At 42.6% G+C, this 20,751-nt stretch overlaps 1 protein-coding gene across 1 annotated transcript in view; it reads right to left on the bottom strand.

Annotated features, from left to right (window-relative positions):
• The window catches only part of ARHGAP42 (Rho GTPase activating protein 42), an 840,311-nt gene that overhangs the window by 145,458 nt on the left and 674,102 nt on the right, over positions 1-20,751 (bottom strand). The window contains exons 13-16 of the mRNA XM_078656994.1: positions 19,273-19,335; positions 18,892-18,966; positions 16,214-16,298; positions 15,481-15,539 (exon numbers count right to left, since the gene is read on the bottom strand). Coding sequence (XP_078513120.1) covers positions 15,481-15,539; positions 16,214-16,298; positions 18,892-18,966; positions 19,273-19,335 — 282 coding nt within the window. The remainder of the gene's footprint in view (positions 1-15,480; positions 15,540-16,213; positions 16,299-18,891; positions 18,967-19,272; positions 19,336-20,751) is intronic.

The following is a 20,751-nucleotide window of genomic DNA, read 5'->3' as shown; positions in this document are numbered from 1 at the left end:
AACAGGGGCACACAGAGGCACAAGCAGGCAACAGGGGCACACGGAGGCACAAGCAGGCAACAGGGGCACACAGAGGCACAAGCAGGCAACAGGGGCACACAGAGGCGCAACAGGGGCACACAGAGGCACAAGCAGGCAACAGGGGCACACGGAGGCACAAGCAGGCAACAGGGGCACACGGAGGCACAAGTAGGCAACAGGGGCACACGGAGGTACAAGCAGGCAACAGGGGCACACGCAGGCAACAGGGGCACACGATTACTGGTGGCTGACATTATTTCATGAAGTCGACCCATCACTTGTTTTGCTTTCCTTAAACAGAACAGGGTAGGAATCGAGTTCCTGCAGGAAACACATTAAAATGCACATGGAGTATTCCAAGCTAGCAGAGAAATGGGGTGGACAGTGATATTATTATGTGTCTTCTACCGTCAACAGAGGGGTGGCTGTCTATTTGTTCTAGAAGTGATAAACATGGACCAGGAAGATTACTTCTGATAGATGTTTCATAAGCAAGAGCCCTATGAAACGGACAAGCAATGGTAACTGTGTAATGACGGGTAAAATGGATATCCTCAATGAACAGGGACAGAGCACATATTTTCGAATGTAGTTGGCTGACTTGATGGATAGCGTAGATATGATGGATGACTGGAGAGAACTGCATTGCACTGAAAGGGCTTATTCCTTTACCCTCTCCACCTACCCCCTACCCCTCCCCATGGCTCTGACAGTAAGCATGATCATTTCTTTTTTAGTCATGTGCTGTGTGAGGGGAGAATATTCTCAGATCATTTTCTGATCTGCAGGTTCACTGTGCTAAGGGCTTTGATTATTTCACCCATAGCAAATAATAATTGAATTACTTACACCAATCACATGAAGTCTGTGGCTAGAAACGTGTGGTAGACCAATTGCGTTACAGTACACTTTCCACCAGGAAAATTTTTCCTTCTCCACCGCGCCGTTTGCAACCATCCACAACCCTTTCCTGTCTGGACAGGTGCCATATGTCTCTCTGTGGTGGCAGGAATTTCCCTGCAGTGCTGGACTCCCTGTTCTGTCAGACACAATAGTGCTTCCCCATTACATGCTGGTAACAACAGCGTCTGTCCGGCAACAAGCCACATTCCACCCGCTCAGATGCCAGACCCCCACCTGTCAGAAGATAGCTTGGCCCGCTCGCCCCACCGTTGCCACCTATAGATACCCGTGCTGACGCGCTCCTGACAGGTATTCGAGGCACCCTCCTCCCTGTCAGGTACAGCTGTGTTCATCTGTTGTCTATCCTCCTACACCAGCCCCTTCGCGGATTCCTCCAGCCTCCTACCTCAGTGCTCCTTGTCAGTCTCTCCGGCTCTGATTGACCGGATTTCAACCTGCTCGGCTCTCCGGGTCGGGCCTTCCCTTTTTTCGGCCCTGCAAAGTCCTGGGGAAACACGGACAACTTCCTCCTCCTCCTGCCCCACTCCCCGAAAAAAACAACAAACACAGCAACTTCCGGTCCGGCGCGAGAGAACTGCATTGCACTGAAAGGGCTTATTCCTTTACCCTCTCCACCTACCCCCTACCCCTCCCCATGGCTCAATAAAAGTAAAGACACGAGAAAAAAAGCTAAACCTAGCATCTTCTTTCAGCCAGTGGGGCTCTCCTGCAACTCCGGCAGCCGAGGCAGCGGTAGGGGGGCGGGAACGGGAGCCGAGGCAGCGGTAGGGGGGCGGGAACGGGAGCCGAGGCAGCGGTAGGGGGGCGGGAACGGGGCCGGGGAGACACAGAGAGCGAGGCAGCGGTAGGGGGGCGGGAACGGGAGCCGAGGCAGCGGTAGGGGGGCGGGAACGGGAGCCGAGGCAGCGGTAGGGGGGCGGGAACGGGGCCGGGGAGACACAGAGAGCGAGGCAGCGGTAGGGGGGCGGGAACGGGAGCCGAGGCAGCGGTAGGGGGGCGGGAACGGGGCCGGGGAGACACGGAGAGCGAGGCAGCGGTAGGGGGGCGGGAACGGGGTCCGGAGACACGGAGAGCAGGAGAGGGGGTGGGAACGGGCAACTATGTCAGTCGGCCGAGCTCCGGTGTACTGCCCTCTGTCTTGAAGAGCCACACCCTACACTAACCTTAATCGTACACGCCATAAACATATTTCTCTCTGGGGTGCCGTGTTTGTACAGCCTTTAAGCTCGCTGGCCTTCCTGTGCGCTCTGGGTCCCCTCCCGCCGGGCTGCAGTCAGCTCCCTAGCTCTACAGATCCCGCCTGTATGCGAGACCTTTCTACGGGTGCCGACGTCACAGTGCTACACCAGATCAGCTCACATGGCGGCAACAAAGCAAACGAGAGAAGGCGTGCAGCGGACATCCCAGGACTCGTGGAGGGGGCGCCGAGTGCCGTCAATGGCGGACCAGATTCGGGGGCGTTCCCGGCTTTCGGCTGACGTCGCGTGACGTCGGCAAAAGCCAAAGAATCTCGGGAACGCCCCCGAATCTGGACCGGCATTGACGGACAGGCCCCTCGTCCAATGGCTATGCTCCATTTATGGAGCTAGCCAATAAATGACGGAGGCCGTTCCAAACCACACTACAGTTCTCATTAGGTTTTCGCCTGCGCGAAAAAGATGCGCAGAGCGCATCTTTTCGCCAGGCAAAACCTAAAAAGGGGAGGGAGGGTCGTAGGGGAATTTAAAGACCTAGCCTAGGTTAAGCCCCCAACACAATACTTTAAACACAAGAAAACCTAGGGGTCTATGATGATGGGGTGTCAAAAACCCTCATTCCATAGCACAGGCTTAATGGAAGACGATAATAGGAGTAGGATAGAGATAAACTGAAATCAAAAGAGGTGTAAGTGATTGTAACAAAGAACCCGCTTCGTTCTTAGGATTCCCATCAAACAATTGTATGATCAATTCTATCATCTGGTCATCCTCCAGGGGTAAAAAGTCTCTAGATCATTGAGACCCATAAATACCCTGTTGTAGAGCGGGGTCAGTGCCCACAAGCACTAAGGGGCATATTATCAAGGGGGTTTATCTCCGCTTTTTTGGCTTTAAAAGCCAAGAAAGCGGAGATAAAATTATCTCCCTATTACCTAGCTGTCGCTAACACCAGTTAGCGACAGCTAGTAGGAGATAGCGACCATCTTGGGCCCCACTTTGCATGTCAGTGATATTTATCACTAATGACATGCAAAGTGGGCGTGCCAAGATGTTAGCAACTGGAAACAGTCGCTAACATCGCTATCTCCTATTACCAACTTTTGGAGATATTCGCGCTAAGCACGAATATCTCCAAAAACTAACACCTGCCCTGAGCAGTTCTTAGCCATGTTATCCAATGGGAGGTGGATAACATGGCTAAGAGCATTAGCTCGGTAATGCATGAATATCGCTGACTTTTCAGCGATATTCATGCATTGCGGCCGTTTTTTATCGCATTTGCGATAAACCTTGATAATAGCAAGGTTTATCTGCGATATTTTCTGATGATGCTTAGCGTTAAAAAATTTGTTGCTAAGCATCGTTAGCGATAAATATCGCTTAACGTTGGTAATATGCCCCTAAGTGACCAGTGACAGACACAGGATGGGTATAAGTGCAGTGCAAAAAAGAAAAAGTGGTGAGAATAAAATAGGATAGAGGGCAGGACAGTACTTTTATTAGAAATCTGTCCTCTTCCTAATTAAAACCAAAACGAACAGTGCACAAATGCAGTATGGAAGCAAATTACTGCATTAACCAACATGTTTCAACCTAACTGGGAAGGACCCACTTATTGGATCCTTCTGCACGGCGGAGTTGTGAATCCATACGGCGTATCCTTTTTTGGTTATTACACTGGTTTATATATATTGTTTTTCACTAAGCAGTAGCAATGTTATGAACAGGGGTCCTGATGAAAGCCTTGGGTCCTTCCCAGTTAGGTTGAAACATGTTGGCCATTAATGCAGTAATTTGCTTCCATACGGCATTTGTGCACTGTTCGTTTTGGTTTTAATTAGGAAGAGGACAGATTTCTAATAAAAGTACTGTCCTGCCCTCTATCCTATTTTATTCTCACCACTTTTTCTTTTTTGCACTGCACTTATACCCATCCTGTGTCTGTCACTGGTCACTTAGTGCTTGTGGGCACTGACCCCGCTCTACAACAGGGTATTTATGGGTCTCAATGATCTAGAGACTTTTTACCCCTGGAGGATGACCAGATGATAGAATTGATCATACAATTGTTTGATGGGAATCCTAAGAACGAAGCGGGTTCTTTGTTACAATCACTTACACCTCTTTTGATTTCAGTTTATCTCTATCCTACTCCTATTATCGTCTTCCATTAAGCCTGTGCTATGGAATGAGGGTTTTTGACACCCCATCATCATAGACCCCTAGGTTTTCTTGTGTTTAAACTAGATAACACTAGCCCAGCCTACCTCAACAATCGCATCTGCTTTCAGAAACCTGCCAGACACCCCCGCTCATCCGGACTCCTGCTTGCACACCTTCCACGCATACGGAAAACCCGATCCAGTGGTCGAGAATTCTCCTAAAGTGTGGAATGAGCTTCCACTACACAAAGGAGCCTCCTCCTCACTTCTAGAATTCTGCACGAAGCTGGAGACCTGGCTTTTCAACTAGTACCTATAGACCCTAGGTTTGTCTAGACTCTCACCTGCTCAGCGCCAAGATACTCCCCAGGGTGATAGTGCACTCTACAAATCTGCATAACATAACAGCTGATTACAGTTGCATCTCTGAGTCAGTTACTATTTTCTACACAAGGTGCAGCGTCCAGATGTATTAGTCAACAACCAATAAACGATTAATTCAATCGTAAGTGGACGATGAAACTGGGCGTCAGTATTATAACAAAACATTATGCAAATTTGTAACCAAACAGATTTCCCCTTGGTAACTACATTTCTTGGCACACGGATAAAAAACTCATACCCATTTATCACTCCAAGAACAACTGGAACTTTAGACAGACGTTCTAATTATTTTTTCACTTCCCATTATTTCTTCAGTCTATCACACAAACCAGAAAACAGCAAGATAAGTGGAAGCGAATGAGAATCCTGACTGCAGCAAACAACTCACGACCTCGATGTGAATGACAAGCGCGCCCTGCATCTTTCATCAACATGCTAGCAGCAAAGAGGGACTACAGAGGATACACAACACTGATATTGGTTACCAATGTTACAAGGTGCAGGAAAAAGCTTTAAATGCTGGCCATTTTTCACTTTATCCAATTTCATTTTTCATCTAGATATGTTGCAGTTATTTTTATGTGTGTCGTTTTCCACGTTATGTTTTCATGCATTTCCTTTATTTGCCAAGTGTTTTTTTTTAAATTAAATTAGACACAGTGTTCGGGACGTAATGAACAGTTTTACATCCTTCTGCGCTGCGGGTAGAAATTATTTACACACAACTAATGACAATCATCCCAAAGTCATAAACAGCTGTACTTGTTGGTAAAAGGAAACTTGAAAATTCAACTGGGAAACAATTCTTCACAGAGTGCCTGCGGGCCATTCATTAGACTTTGTATTAAAGTCATATGTGCGAAGACTTACATTTTAAATATTTGATTTACTGGTTGAATTAGGGAGGGAAATGAATTGATAAAAGTGGATGTATGACGTTACATCGCGAACTTTTACAACGCACACCGTTACAACGCAATTTTTACAACGCAGATACATTTACAACGAATGCTTTTACAAAGCATGACATTACATAGCAGATGCTATTACAACGCATGACATTACAACGTAAGTATAGGTAAGTATATTTAAAAAAAAAAAATGTAATTTATTAAAATGTAATTAATTTAATAAATTTAATTATTTTTTAATAATTAATTTGTAAATATATATACTTTAAAAAATAGTTTATTTTAAAAATAACAATTATTATTAAAGAACTAATATTAAAAATAATAAAATTATTAAAATTAATTATTTAAATTATTTATTTAAAAACAGAACCCTAAAAATACCCGTTACCCTGAACCCTTAAAATACCAATGTACCCCATAACCCATACCTAGCCCTGAAACCTAAAAATACCCCTGTACCCCAAAACCCAAACCTAGCCCTGAAACCTAAAAATACCCCTGTACCCCAAAACCCATACCTAGCCCTGAAACCTAAAAATACCCCTGTACCCCAAAACCCAAACCTAGCCCTGAAACCTAAAAATACCCTGTACCCCAAAACCCAAACCTAGCCCTGAAACCTAAAAATACCCCTGTACCCCAAAACCCAAACCTAGCCCTGAAACCTAAAAATACCCCTGTACCCCAAAACCCAAACCTAACCCTGAAACCTAAAAATACCCCTGTACCCCAAAACCCATACCTAGCCCTGAAACCTAAAAATACCCCTGTACCCCAAAACCCATACCTAGCCCTGAAACCTAAAAATACCCCTGTACCCCAAAACCCAAACCTAACCCTGAAACCTAAAAATACCCCTGTACCCCAAAACCCAAACCTAGCCTTGAAACCTAAAAATACCCCTGTACCCCAAAACCCAAACCTAGCCCTGAAACCTAAAAATACCCCTGTACCCCAAAACCCAAATCTAGCCCTGAAACCTAAAAATACCCCTGTACCCCAAAACCCAAACCTAGCCCTGAAACCTAAAAATACCCCTGTACCCCAAAACCCAAACCTAACCCTGAAACCTAAAAATACCCCTGTACCCCAAAACCCATACCTAGCCCTGAAACCTAAAAATACCCCTGTACCCCAAAACCCATACCTAGCCCTGAAACCTAAAAATACCCCTGTACCCCAAAACCCAAACCTAGCCCTGAAACCTAAAAATACCCCTGTACCCCAAAACCCATACCTAGCCCTGAAACCTAAAAATACCCCTGTACCCCAAAACCCATACCTAGCCCTGAAACCTAAAAATACCCCTGTACCACATAACCCAAAACTAAATATATACTATTACTTAAATTAATTTATTTAATTTACATTTTAAAAAAATGATTTAAAAAAAAACATACTTACCAATACTTACATTGTAATGGCATGCGTTGTAATAGCATCTGCTATGTAATGTCATGCGTTGTAAAGGCATGCGTTGTAACGGATCCTGCGTTGTAATGGTGTGCGTTGTAACGGTGTGCGTTGTAATAGTTACGTTGTAAGGGTTGTTTCCCGATAAAAGTACCACAAAGACCATGTAAAACGGCTGATCCAGGTTTGCTACTGAGGTCAAATGATAAGGCTGACTGTATAATACCCATTGGCATCCTCATGTGCTCTTGGGCACACTAACACGACCTAATATAGCTGGTGCCCCCCCCCACCCTCCCGCTGGTCCTGAGAGAACCTCTTTCCCCGAGCATATTGTGCAGCTCCTAGTATAATACTCTTTGAAATAGGTTGCCACCTGTCACTCTTTGCTCAGTTACTCTACAGCACATTTTACAACCAGTTTTGTTACAAGTATTCATATGGGGTCGTTCACCTGCTACTCCTGAGGGAATGTAGAGTTTTACTATAGTGAGTGGATATCCACACCCCTGAGGGGATGGTTCACACAAAAGATGGTTGGTATCTGCATGTGTGATGATCACCTCTATTGTCACATTTCCTGAAACACTTGCATATGTTCATGCTTGCAACATGGGATGACCTTTGCTATCCATACATCCACAACACAAAAACACTTTCCATACAGGCCACAATGCAAAGCACACACTCTTAATACATCCATTCGCTGGCTTTACTGCATAAGCATCCTACACCCTGTCCTTTTCGATTCAGCCTGTGCAATGACAAATCACAGTAAGGGCATAAACACCACTGGTCTCCATGACCAATATCTGAACTCGATCCATATAGGGCCTACGACAGACACACACACTCTTCCAACCATACCATGCCTACCGAGGCGCCTGGTCAAGTGTATGAAGCACACTAGAAATGCAACTACAAAACAATGTAATAACTCCAAAGTACCTTCAGAAAGGAATTCATCTAAAATGTGAATAACGGCCATCAGAATGAAATTTTAAAGTTTATAGTTTTTATCAGACCAATGGAATTTTGGGAGCTCTACTGAAGAAAAATGGGATGCCTCATGGAACATACAACACTCAATAGATGCAATGTTCTCAAAGCAATATAGGCCGTCTGATGAAGGCTAGACCAGTATCCTCCCTCACTGTAGCCTATTGCACTGTTGCCCTCACGGAGAGAGGCTTTCAGGACGGGTATAGCAGTCTCACAAGCGGCATTGATGCTATGATACTCTATAAGAATAATAGTATATATCGAAGGCATAAAACCTGAATGAAATCATTCAATTTATGTACTTATGTATTGGATATTTCTTGGGCAGCATTTGCTACTCAAAAGCTAACCTCCAAAGGACCAAGGAGAGAAACCTTCTTCTCACCTCTTTACACCACATCTTTAAACTTTATTCCTCTCTTATGTGCAAGATGATGAAGATACTCCTTGTTTCAGAATCACAAATAGTTTCAGACCAGTTGCGCTTTGAAATTGAGTTCAGAACAGGGCTTCAGACCACACAATAAGACTTGCCATCAAATATAGACTTAATCATTACAAATACTACTAAATGTCATATATTTTGTGATTGGAAAAGACACATCATTTAAGGTTGACAAATATGGAAATAATGTATTCACTATACCCCTGTTTTTACCATATTGATCTTGGTGAATGTCTTCTTTTTCACCTCTACTTTGAAAATATTTTACCATGAACTAGTCCCTCACAATAATTTATTTTGTATCGATTTTTCAAAAAGAAATAGAAAGTAAAGAGCAGTCTCTGAACAAATATTTCTGAGTAATCGTGGACCTTCACATTAACAATATATTAACAATATTGCATATGTTTGCAGTATACAGTTATGAACTATTATATTTAACTGTACTGAAGTTTGTAAAAAAGGATAGAAGTCAGTCTGCGGGCATGTGTAAGAATAGGGTTTTGACAGGGAGATAGCCATAGTATATAATTTCAAAGGGGCGACAGTGAGGGCAACGAGGGTGGAGAGCAAGGCCCAGAAAGGCAGGCAGGAGAGAAAGAGAGGGAAGGAAGGCTGCGGATATAATGTCTATCGGACCTGGCTAGCTGGGGACCCAGCCGGTATATTTGAGCGGGGAGGGGGCATACGGCAAGCAGCTCCCTTAAGGGGGTAGTACATCATCCCTTTGGAGTCGCCAAGAGCGGCTGCCAGAAGTTGTTCCAGTGCCTTTCTATCTAATGTTTCCACTGGTCCCTACTCTCCTACCAGTGTAGAGCCCTGCTCTCAGCCCGTGCCCACCTCAGCAGTTCTGCATGCCACACCAGTATGGCGGGGGCAGCCGTAGAGTTTCATGGGTCGTGATCGTCCTTTGTGCCAATAGTAACGCTAGGTCTAAAAACCATGAAAATAATTTGCGTTTGGGGCAGCATCAAAGGATTCCCAGTGCACAGTGCTCCCAGGAAGGGGAAATGAGCATGCCAGTGTGGTGTGTCTGGAAGACCAGAGTTCAGAAAGCTGATAAATTTGGGCAGTCCCAAAGCATGTGATATATGTCTGCCAGGAGTGTTGGCATCGAGGGCAAGAGGAGGATGCCGCAGAGAAAATTTGATTGTGCGAGCTGGAAAGAGATACGCTCAATGGGGCACATAGAATTGGATTAATTGAAATTCTGCACTGAGCAAGGTGGTGCAGAGGCATTCAAGGGCTACTGTCCATTCTTTCTCTTTTAAACGGCATTGGAATTCGGTCTGCCTTGTCTCTCGGAGAAGCTGCAGAGGGGGTTGTGAGCTGGAACTTATCTGATCTACAGAGCCATGTTACATAATGTCTAGTAATGTCCATCTGATGGGTTTGGGTCAGTTGAATATTCAGTATCATTCTTCCATATGGTCCGGCGTGTGTGTTGGAGGTAGGAGTACATTAAGTATTTGCCTCTGTGAAGTGGGCAATTTAGGATAAGATCTTGGAAAGATTTTAGTGCCTCATTTTTAGGTCTCGACTGAGCCAGCGCATGCTCTGCAAGACATTTAGTAAGTGGGATTTCAAAGTGCTACCCACAAGCTTTTGCTGGCCTCAAGCTTGCGTGCACACTCGCGTGCATGTGCGCAGCCGCCATCTGCCTTTCTTATCTCTCCCTCCGCATCGCTCGCCATTACTTTCACTTTCACGGCTGCGCGGCCGTGTCAGTTTCACGGCCGCGTGGCCATTGCACAACACACTTCTGACTACTGAAGTAAAATGTGTTTGGCGATTGATAGCAACAACGCTTTTCTCTTTTTTGTAATGAGGGCGTTTTCCTAGGGCTACTTTTATCGTTTCTCTAATAGAAAGATTTAATGACACAGTTAATATTTAAGTTCTTTAATGGAAATAGTACGTCGCCGGTGTTCTTGAATGAAGAGAAGAAATTGATTCTAAAAGAAAACGGTAAATTCCTACCAGGCGCATTTGATAGGATGTTTCAACTGCAAGGACATTTTTATGCGAATTTCCTAACTATGTGTCACCACGTTTTGCTACTCTTATCTCAGTAAAGACTTGGGAAAAAGAAAGCACAGAAAAAACGGAATGGAAAGAGCACATCAAAGCCCTGATTAAATCAGAGCACCAAGCAAGCAATATCCGTGACGAAAGCAGAACTGAATCGGATTCTCTTCAGGTCAGCTTTCAACATTTTGGTTCGCTAGCTCTCAGATGGCCGTCTGCTCTGAGTGAAAACCTTTTGGCAAGTTTTGCTACGGAGACAGGTAGTGCAGTTTGGTGTTTGGAAACCTACATTGCAATAATACAGAAATCCCACGTGTAAAACCCGCGCCATGCGTTTTCCTGGGAACCCTTGTTCAGTGAATCTATTTCAAGAGGCGGATACATTTCCCTGCCGCCCAATTGAAATCAACAGAAGTGCTGGTGTTTAAAGTCTTTAATAAAACGCGACTGCTAGAATGAATCTGCTGTGTTTAGTCGGTGCCTATCTCAATGTTGCCTAATGATTTCTTTTCTAACACATCGGGCGGAATATTTTAATGCTACTTTCACCCATCTGTACTTTTTGTGTTTCCCGCTATGAATTTACCAACTGTGAAGTGTAATTCATTCTTTTAAGCTGTCTCACGCATCACGCCCCCGAATACAGAAAGTCAGTTCGCGCATGACTGCAGCAGTGTAGGGAACCGGGACCCTTAACTGTGTCCCACTGGAGGAAAGGTCTCTAATGTCTGTGCTTAAGTGTTGCTTATCCCTACGCCAGTTATTGGTGGACTCCATAGACTATTCAGTACCAGTTATTTTTTGGAGTTGCATGTACATGTAGGTTTTGATTCCCGATTTCTGGATGATCCCCGATTTCTGGATGAATCCCACGGTCTCTTAAGTACCTGGAGGGTTTGCGAGCTACATCTTCCGGTGAGTTACATCTATGCCGCTTCTAGGTGAATTTTAGAGAATATTCATTATTTTTCGGACTCATAGATCTTTAAATAGCTTGTGTTTTCTGGAAATGTTATTTTCATGTTAATTGCACCTTTACCGCTTAGAATATTTTTAACTACCTTGGGGACCCATAGACCCATAAATACTTGGTACCACCACTTTTAAATGTAGCCGTACACTCTTAAGTACCCTGCGATAGTGGAAGCTTTGTCTTTATACCCAATCTCTCCTAGTGGATTGGGTATATTGTGTAATGGGCCTAGTGCCCGCAACATGCACATGCTCTCACTCCTCTTGCTCAGTCTCAAAATGTAAGATGGCAAGACTCTGGCATGTGAAGATCTGTGCACATCCCTCTATATAGAGACATGTTCACGTTCTTCACCTGGCTCATCTCCCTTCAGTCATTGGCATTTCTGACCTGCCAGAGGACTCCCACAGGGAAAAGTTATTTGTGAACGGGTTACAAAACTCCTAGGCCTGCACCTCGTGCACCAAAACACATTTTAAATGAATCACAAATTGACTTTAACTTCATATATCAAGTCTAATGCTAGCTTCGTTATTTCTCAATTGACTTGAAAATACTGAGAAAGATATTGCTGCCACAATTAAGGGGATAGATGGCTGACCTGCTAAACTGTCGACTGTGTAGACCAACTTTTCAATCTTGGTTTCTCTGCAAAGCACATTGTGTGACCCTGAACAAATCGCATCATCAATGTGTATCTCATTATCCTCATCTTGCAAAAGAGGGAGCGGTGTGGTATGAGGTAACCCAGAAGTGTGCAGTTTTGGTCTATAAGTGTCTGAAGCATTCTAGATTTTCATGATGCCCACACGGCATCCTTTACAAACAGTGAAGTTAAACAAGCATTGGCATAGTCAATAGGTCTCGCCTTTGGGACCTTATACGTTTTTAGCCATGCAACAGTTGATGTTATTGCACCAAGGATATTGTGCTGCATAACTAAATACTTAAAAGGTCCCAAAAGTGAGACCTATTGGCTATGCCAATGCATGTTGAAAAGGTCTCTAATGGTATTTATTCCTAGATCTGTCCAGGACGTCAGGGGTAGAGCATCTGAGCGTGTTTGTTGATATGGGAGGCCCAGAAGCGGATGGTCAGGAGCGTACAGGTATTTGGTTTTCCTAAGGGTATGGAGCCGCGTCAGGCAATTGAAGGCTATGTTGACCAATCGAGGGAGACCCCGGGGATACGCCCTCCTGTGAGTGCGAGGTCGTATATCGCAGCCTGGGTCAACAGTGAAAGAGGAGTTCTTGTTTCCTCCAGGCCCGGTCCCACCAGCCATCTGGAGAGCAACTGCATCTGGGCTGCCAGATAGTAGGCCTCAAAGTGAGAGGCCTCTAGGCCGTCCTGTGCAGAAGGGAGCCAAAAAATTGAGATAGCTACATGGCGGCGGCCTGTTGCTGATATGAGTTCAGCAATGAGTCTAGTTCTGTACAGAAAATGCGATCTGGAATAGGGGAAGGTTGACAATGTAATGTAGTATTCGTGGGACAATGACCATCTTAGAGATGGTTACTCTGCATTAGACTGACAGTGGAAGCGATTTCTGAGAGTTCACCTGGGAGCAGAGGGAAGTCACCACCCCGGAGGTCAATCATGAAAAACATTAATACCGAGATATCAGAAGATAGACCCTCACATCTGACCAAATCCTCGTCCCTTTCCCCAGTGAAAGTGTATACTGGGTTGAGGGTGTCTCGACATAAAGGGAAGAGACAAGCTTTGCCCTTATTGGTGAGGACTCCCGAGGGATGACCGAATGTCTCTAGGGTTTGGGGAACTGTATTGAGCCCATCCCTAACATCACAGACACATAAGAGGAAATCATCAGCATACAGAGATATGGCTTTCAGATCATCCTAAAGAGGGATTCCCCATACTCGACAACCTCTGTACATCTGAGCTGCTAGGGGTTCAACAGCCATGATGTGTCCCCTGCTAACTTACATATGGGGAGACGAGGGCTACAAACTTAATCATTGCCCGTGGAGCCAAGTAAACAGGCGGACGTGTGTATAAACATCGGTTCCATTGGTCTAAAACCGAATCTTCAGAGGACCAAAAACAGATATGACCAATTAAGGTTACCAAAGGCCATTTCTAGGATGAGAATTAAATCCGCAGAAAAGGACCATCGGCACACAGGGCAGCGTCCATCAGCCTATACAGGCTCCAGATGTTAAGGGAAGTCAACTTAATTGGTATTAAGCCATTCTGGTCTGAGTGAATGAAATGAGATACAACTCCATATATATGCGGTCAGTTAAGAGCTTGGTAAGTATTTTATAGTCTGTATTCAATAGAGTGATTGGCCTGTATGATTTAGAATCAAGAGGGTCCTTGTGTGGTTTTAGTATAGGGACCAGGGCTGCCTCGTGCATCGCTAGAGGGAGTGTTCTAGTATCCAAAGCCTTCTGAAAAAGCCGGACAACTTCAGGGCAAGAGTTGTTGTGCATGTTTTATCAAATTGATTCGGGATTCTGTCAAGTCCTGGGATCTTGCCCTCGACCAAGGTTTTAATGGCCCCCTTTATTTCTTGTGGCATGCTCCAGCAAATTGGTATCTGCCAGGAAAAGCTGACTTCCCTCAACCTGGGAGGATAGAGGTCTTTGTAGAGTTCAGCATGGTTTTGAGATAACAAGTGGCAGAAATCTTGCTGCGTGTACATATGTGAGCCTGACCGGGCCCTAAGGGTGAAGTTGAATTTTCTGCCTGGTCCCCTGAGAGGTTCCAGGTTGTCCCTCATAATCACTGATACTGTCAACATAGTTCTCATCTCAAAATGTATCATTAAAAACAATGCGATCCTCCTTACTTCTGCCATAGACAATATCATTAACATCTTCCTAATAAATGTAATCGCCTCTTGGGACAACTAGTCTTCTAAGGAAAGTGCGAACATGCTTCAGAATTTCAGGGCTCAATTTATCACAGGTGGGCTGGTGGGAGTAAATATCACCTTCAGACAGACACAAAAGAAGGCCAGCACAAATTTCAGTTGAGGAGATAAAAAAAAGCATAAGAACAGGCTCCACCAAAATATCCTGCATTCTATTACGCTGAGTGCCACTTCTCTAGAGGTTGGAAGGCATGTTCAGCACGTTAAGGGGCAGAGATCAGGGCCAACTGCTTTACCAACACAAGGTTTCTTATTGGAGCATAAAGAGGGGAGGTGAGTCCCAGTATTTGTATCCAATCAAGAAAAATTTCTCAGAATTTGGAGGTCAAGACCTAACAACTCTCAGCATATAAGAGAGCAGAATTAGTAGGCAGCACCCAAAGATTGACCTTTACTTTTCTACACAGGTGCCTTCCACCAAAACTGTCTGTGCTGAGGAGGAATGTAGGAGACTTCTATTAAGGAAACAGAAAGAGTACTCCCTTGAACATAAGATGTGGAGACTATTTATATGCTAGAAACTGACATGATGCACTGACATAATATCTGGAACATCTTGGGATGTATCTTTAACCAATAAATATATCATCACCATTTACGAACTAAGAACTGGGGGCAGATTTATCTTTCTTTCACGCAGTGCAATGCAGCAATCCACCTTGCTGCGTGAAAGGGCACAAATGTGCCGTATTTACTATTATACTGCGCATTCCAGTCCTTTCCTAGTGCCTGCGCATTTTTGGCTGCCTAACACCAATGCAGGCCCCCCCCCTTGTGTCTTAATGCAAGGGTGCCTGGGTTGTAGATCGGATTGCAGCACGAAGCAGCACACGTGGAAAGAGGAAATGGCAAGAAGAAATTAAGACATTTCTCTCGTTATGCCTCACCTGGGGAGGCTTAGCATTTTGGCGCATTACCAGGTCTACCACTAAAGGTAAATCTGGGAATGTGCAAAAAATCCATAACTGGATGTGTGGGAACACCTATGCTCCATACTCTGGGGAAGAGTAACGCAAGGCAATGATTTGCATTTGCACTGTATTGCTCTATGATGTGCGTAGATGTTGAAATAAACATGTAGGGCAAACTTCGAATGTGTTTTAACATTATACTTACTAACTGCAAGAATCAAATCTTTATGCAGCTTGAATGTCATCAGTGGCTCTGAGAGACACCTGGTCAGAAGACAAAGAAAAGTTTCATAAATGGTTTATGCAAAAAAATGTTTACTGTTTTCAAATTATGCTACCAAACAACTGGCTGACAATGATAACTTCAAATTAAATTTTTAGATATACAGTTCATTCTCTCTAAAAACGCATATGATGGTGTGCCTTCCATCAATAGATATACTGCTACTGATTTAACATGTATTAATATAATACTTTGAAGATGACTGAATGAACATTTGGTGATGTAGAATCTTTTGCTTGCAATGTGTAACTTATGTTGAAAGAAGAGTTTGGCCACACCTTTATGTAATTTGGTGAGCTTGTGTTTATTTTTCTAACTTGCTTTTATAATGATTGCATTTTTTAGGTCGGGCAAATTTAGCACTTTAATTACCCATCCCCCCCGAACAATAATTTCAAATAATGTCCATATTCCTTCCAAGGCTAAAGCAGAAAGTCAATTTCATAAAGGTTCATTTGTATGTTCTAGGAATTGCAAAATTAGCAATTGAAGATGCACATTTATATTTTAATAAGAAATATTTAGTCAGCATATTCTATCGAAATTATATTTAAAATAAAATAATATTTTAAAATTATACTTTATTTATATTTTTTCTGACAGCTGTGCATTTATGAGCTGGCAGAGAATACTTGCTCAACATAACTTCACTTACCTGAGGTAGTTTTTAAGACCGCTTGTTACTGTTTTATTGTCCCACATTTCAAGATCAATATCCATGTCTGGTGGGGACTTTGGAGCTGAAATAAAAGGAATGTAATGTTTACAAGGGCCCCAAGTTCGATGCACTACTTTTAATTTCCTGGCCGTGTTAATGAACTACACAAGGGTTTTGTATCCGATTTACCTAGAGCCACCCACCCGGGGGAAGGCTAGAAAAAAGTGAACTGGTAACAGTAACTTTTTTGGGTTCAATAAAATTGGATTCATGAAATCGAACAATGAAACAATAAAAATATCCTTCTGATGGGATAAACATATTTATTAATAGTTTTTCTAGAGAAATTACTACTGATCTATTCCATAGTTGCAATTTACAGGTACATTACTACAGAGTCAATGTTATCCAATATGCTGGCCTCAGAAGGTTGAAAGTGTATTATCAGCTGACCCTATTGAGTGCAGGTTAAACATACGCCTCAAGAGCAACTCTTTTAACTCTCTGGACAACGCATCTGGTCCAAATTCTGAAACTGAAATGACATTGTGTGATACCTACGGTTTTAAGTGACTTCTAAAATGAATAATTTTAACAGCAAAGGCGAATTTACTGCAGATCTCATTTCTCTGAGCCTCCTATGTCAGTAACTACAAGTTAGGCCGCCGTATTTTCTGATTAAATGTTATCTACTAATTAAGATAATGAGTATGATCATTCACCAACACTTCACTATATGCGTCCCAGTGCCTCAACAATACGAGAGGCACAAAACTCCCTATTCATTTTAGGTAGAACTGTGTGGCCAACATGAGATGATGTGACTAGCCTCGAGATTAACCTTGATAGTATGCCAAATATTTTAAGCAGTATATTGCTTGGTAGCACTCGCTCGGTACATTTCTAATATGCACAGTAACACTGCACACCTGATCATGTTTGTACAATGGCTTTCTTTGCCATTAATGCACAGAACTTTTTTCTCAACAATACGCTCTGCTCAATAATCATCTGTGCAGACAGGTTAGGTGTCACAGAAATCAATTTCACTCTTAAAAAGATGGCGAAAGGGATCAGGCATAGCTAAGTAAATAGGCTCATCGGATCTTCTTAATGATGGGCTCTGCACATGCCAAACAAAGACCTTTGGGGAATGGAATGAGACAGAGGCACATTCTACAACGACGAACAAAGAGATGTATATACTCAGGAAAATATGAGGCAATGAGCCTGGAGCCACTTTCATACACATGTTTTAACTCAAGATCCTAAGATCTACTGCACTATGTAAATGTTTTCATAGAGTTTGCCAATGGCGCACTAAACTGAGTGGCTTTCTGGAGGTCTGCTATGTTCGTGCTTAAAAGTATATGACTTAAGAGTTAAGCTTTGCAAAATTCCATTATCTGGATTGCCACATGATCACTAGGTGAGTGTGATACCCTGAGTGGGAAAGTCAGCATTAGGCCAGGTTTTGTTGAGGATCCCCATTGGTTGTAAGTAGCCAAATGTCTTACTTGCTTGAAGGAAATGTATTTAGGTGTCCCTTATCTTTTTCTGTACGGCATCTAGAGCTCACCTCAGAAGACTGGGTGAACAGCAGAAATAGGGCACTTCATGTGGCATGCTCCAGGAAAGGATAACCCCCATTCTAATATGACTTTACTTGTCACTAGTGCTTCAACATAGACTTCTACTCACAGAAATTTCAACACTTCTCCCAATGTTGATTATTCCAGGCAAATGAACAACATGTACATGGATCTAGACACGGTATACACTGACCCCAAATACTACATCAATGTAGGTAAATGCATGATCTTGCAGATTGTCCTGCACACCTCAAAATACCTTAAGAATTACTTTTGGGTTCTTGAGCACAAGGAGTGCTTCATAAGAAAATCCCTACAACCCTGGTAAAACTTGCCAGTCTTAGCATCTTTACAGTTTACAAAAACATGGAGTCCTGAACTATTTTTCTCAAATAAATCTTCATGTCCTGACCAGGGAACAAAGAGACTTGAAAAGGGGGAATGAGAAGTGGTTCTCTGGATACATCGATCGATCAAGGACATACTAAAAATCAATCCCCTCTTAAATCTCTGATAATGTAGGGACAAAGGGAGATGAAGAACAAGGGACCCTGACTACAATATCTCCATTCACATAAGCTCAGAGCCCTAAAAACAGGAAAGGAGTTAGTGTTAATACAGCACTTGCACTTACAATCAGCAGTGGGCTGCTCAGGTAAGCGCAGTAGGGCGGGGCAGGACACGGAAGGGGGAAGTAGAAAGACAACGGAAAAAGGTATTATTTATTTATTTTATTATACCTATTCTGTCGTCTGTTGATTTCCCCCAACACCCCCCTACCCCACCACGCTTACCTGAGCCAGCCACCGCTGCTTGCAATGACATTAATAAAATCATGTACACTGCCAGTTTAGCAGTCACAATCTCATCTAGCCTCTCTGTGGACAAAGGTACAATTTTTTTAACAACTTGTAGAGTGCACAAATTAGTAAACATAACAGTTACAAATGAAACATAACAATGATATTGAGAATAACTAAAGATTGTTAAATGTTAGAGATACATGTATTTAGAAAATATGACCACAAATTAAGCTATAAACTATTGTATGACTCATACTGTACACAATTTTTAAACACTTACAAAAGGTAGTGGTCATCAGTTTTTGAACTTTTGAATTGACACCTCCTATTCTGTAGAGACCCAAAATAGTTATTCCTAAATAGGACATGATAAGAAACAGGCATGATTAATAACATGGATATGAATACATTTACATCATTTACTTTATATACCTTTGTATTGACCTTTACATTTTTAACATTTATAGAAAAGAAGTTACGGTGTCAATCCAAACATCTTGTCTGGTAGAGTTTCTGTAATGCATGCCTAATCATCTAAGAACATAAATAGTGATGAATGGCCCTTGTATTCAGCTCTTGATTATCAATTTAAGTGTTGTTCTACCAACAAAACAATTAATGTAAAAAAGCTGCCTAATAATAAAAAAAATCTAATGCATACCTCGCGTCTCCACGGAATGAATGCATTTCTTCACAAAGTTAAATCCTGCTTCATTTAAGAACACTGTAAAGAAGTGAACAGTTCAAGTTATCTGTTGATTCTGACACCTGACACAGTGCTTTGTGTCCCTGATCTATCTGACAACCCTCAACATTTCTTTTCTATTTCTTTTTAAAGATTGTCTAGTTTTAAAGAAACTTTATATTGTAGTATCATCCGCCATGCAAATAACATTCAAATGGTACATATATGTACACAGCCAAAGAGGAAACTAAAACTAACTCCACAGTAAATGCTGTAAGTAGTACATTTTAAGACATTATTTAAAACAGTTCCAACATTACACAAACACAGATTTTTAAGCTCCAGGCAATGAGAACACCTTTTCTATCCATCAGTCTCAAATATTTTCCCAAGATCTAATTCTTCAGATGACTATCAAATGCCAATGAAATGTTATATGTATCTACCGAACACAGAGTTACCCCACATGCAAAGCCTTTCTTGACATGGGAATACACATACATTTTATACGTCCCTTTGTGCATGTTTTTAGTATCCTTGCTATTATGATTAGACCTGAGTTATTTCAAATATCAGTCACCATACTCCTTCTCCATGACACCCATAAACTAACTGTCCTAATTCTGAAGTTTAAAGGAAACAAAGAATAACACTTCCTCTATGCCATTCACCAAATACATACTACCACAGCTCATGGGATGAAAAGGCACTTTAAATACATGAATGTCATATGCATGAGTACGACACATCCCTTTTACCTGTCTCCCTTGCATGTTCATGACTGCATGGTAGCAGATCATGTTTGCAATTATCAGTGTGCTAAAATACTGTCAAGTGGGTTTTGATGTATACATAAGACAATCATTTGACATATTGTTTTGACTTTCCACATAAGGCTCATGACATATGGTTCATGTGTGACTCTATGAACATCAAAACAAATATGTTAAATACTGCCCATATTTTTCTCCAAGATAAAGGTTGGTTTCAGAAGGTTTATTTGTATGTTATAATAACTGTAAAATTATCAATTGTAGAAGCACTATAGATGCAATAATCACTTGTTGCTCTCTGTCAGCACTTGGAGATTTTGTGATGCTCTTCTGACCACCTCTTTGTGATTACTGGACTTGTGTATCTACCTACCTCTTCTACCTGAGTAAGACTAATCATTTCAACCATGTTATTATCGCGGGTATCTTTTGAACACATTTTCTCCTATCAGTTGGCCATTTGTCACTTCTTATCACAGACTCCTGGACTTGCTATTCTTTAGTATTTGTTGGCATACTACCTCCATTTCCTTCAGGGATTAGCTAGTAAATAGCATCACTATTAAAACTAGTTTATACAGACCATCACTGACCACCCTGCCCTCCTTGCTGTAGCTCACTATTACCAACATGTTTTCACTAGGCAGTTTCTTCTATGCTCTGCTGAGACTCAGTTCTAATA

This window comes from Lissotriton helveticus, chromosome 8, assembly GCF_964261635.1.
Source record: "Lissotriton helveticus chromosome 8, aLisHel1.1, whole genome shotgun sequence".
NCBI classification, from domain to species: Eukaryota; Metazoa; Chordata; class Amphibia; order Caudata; family Salamandridae; genus Lissotriton; species Lissotriton helveticus.
This window is presented reverse-complemented; position numbering and strand designations above follow the sequence as displayed.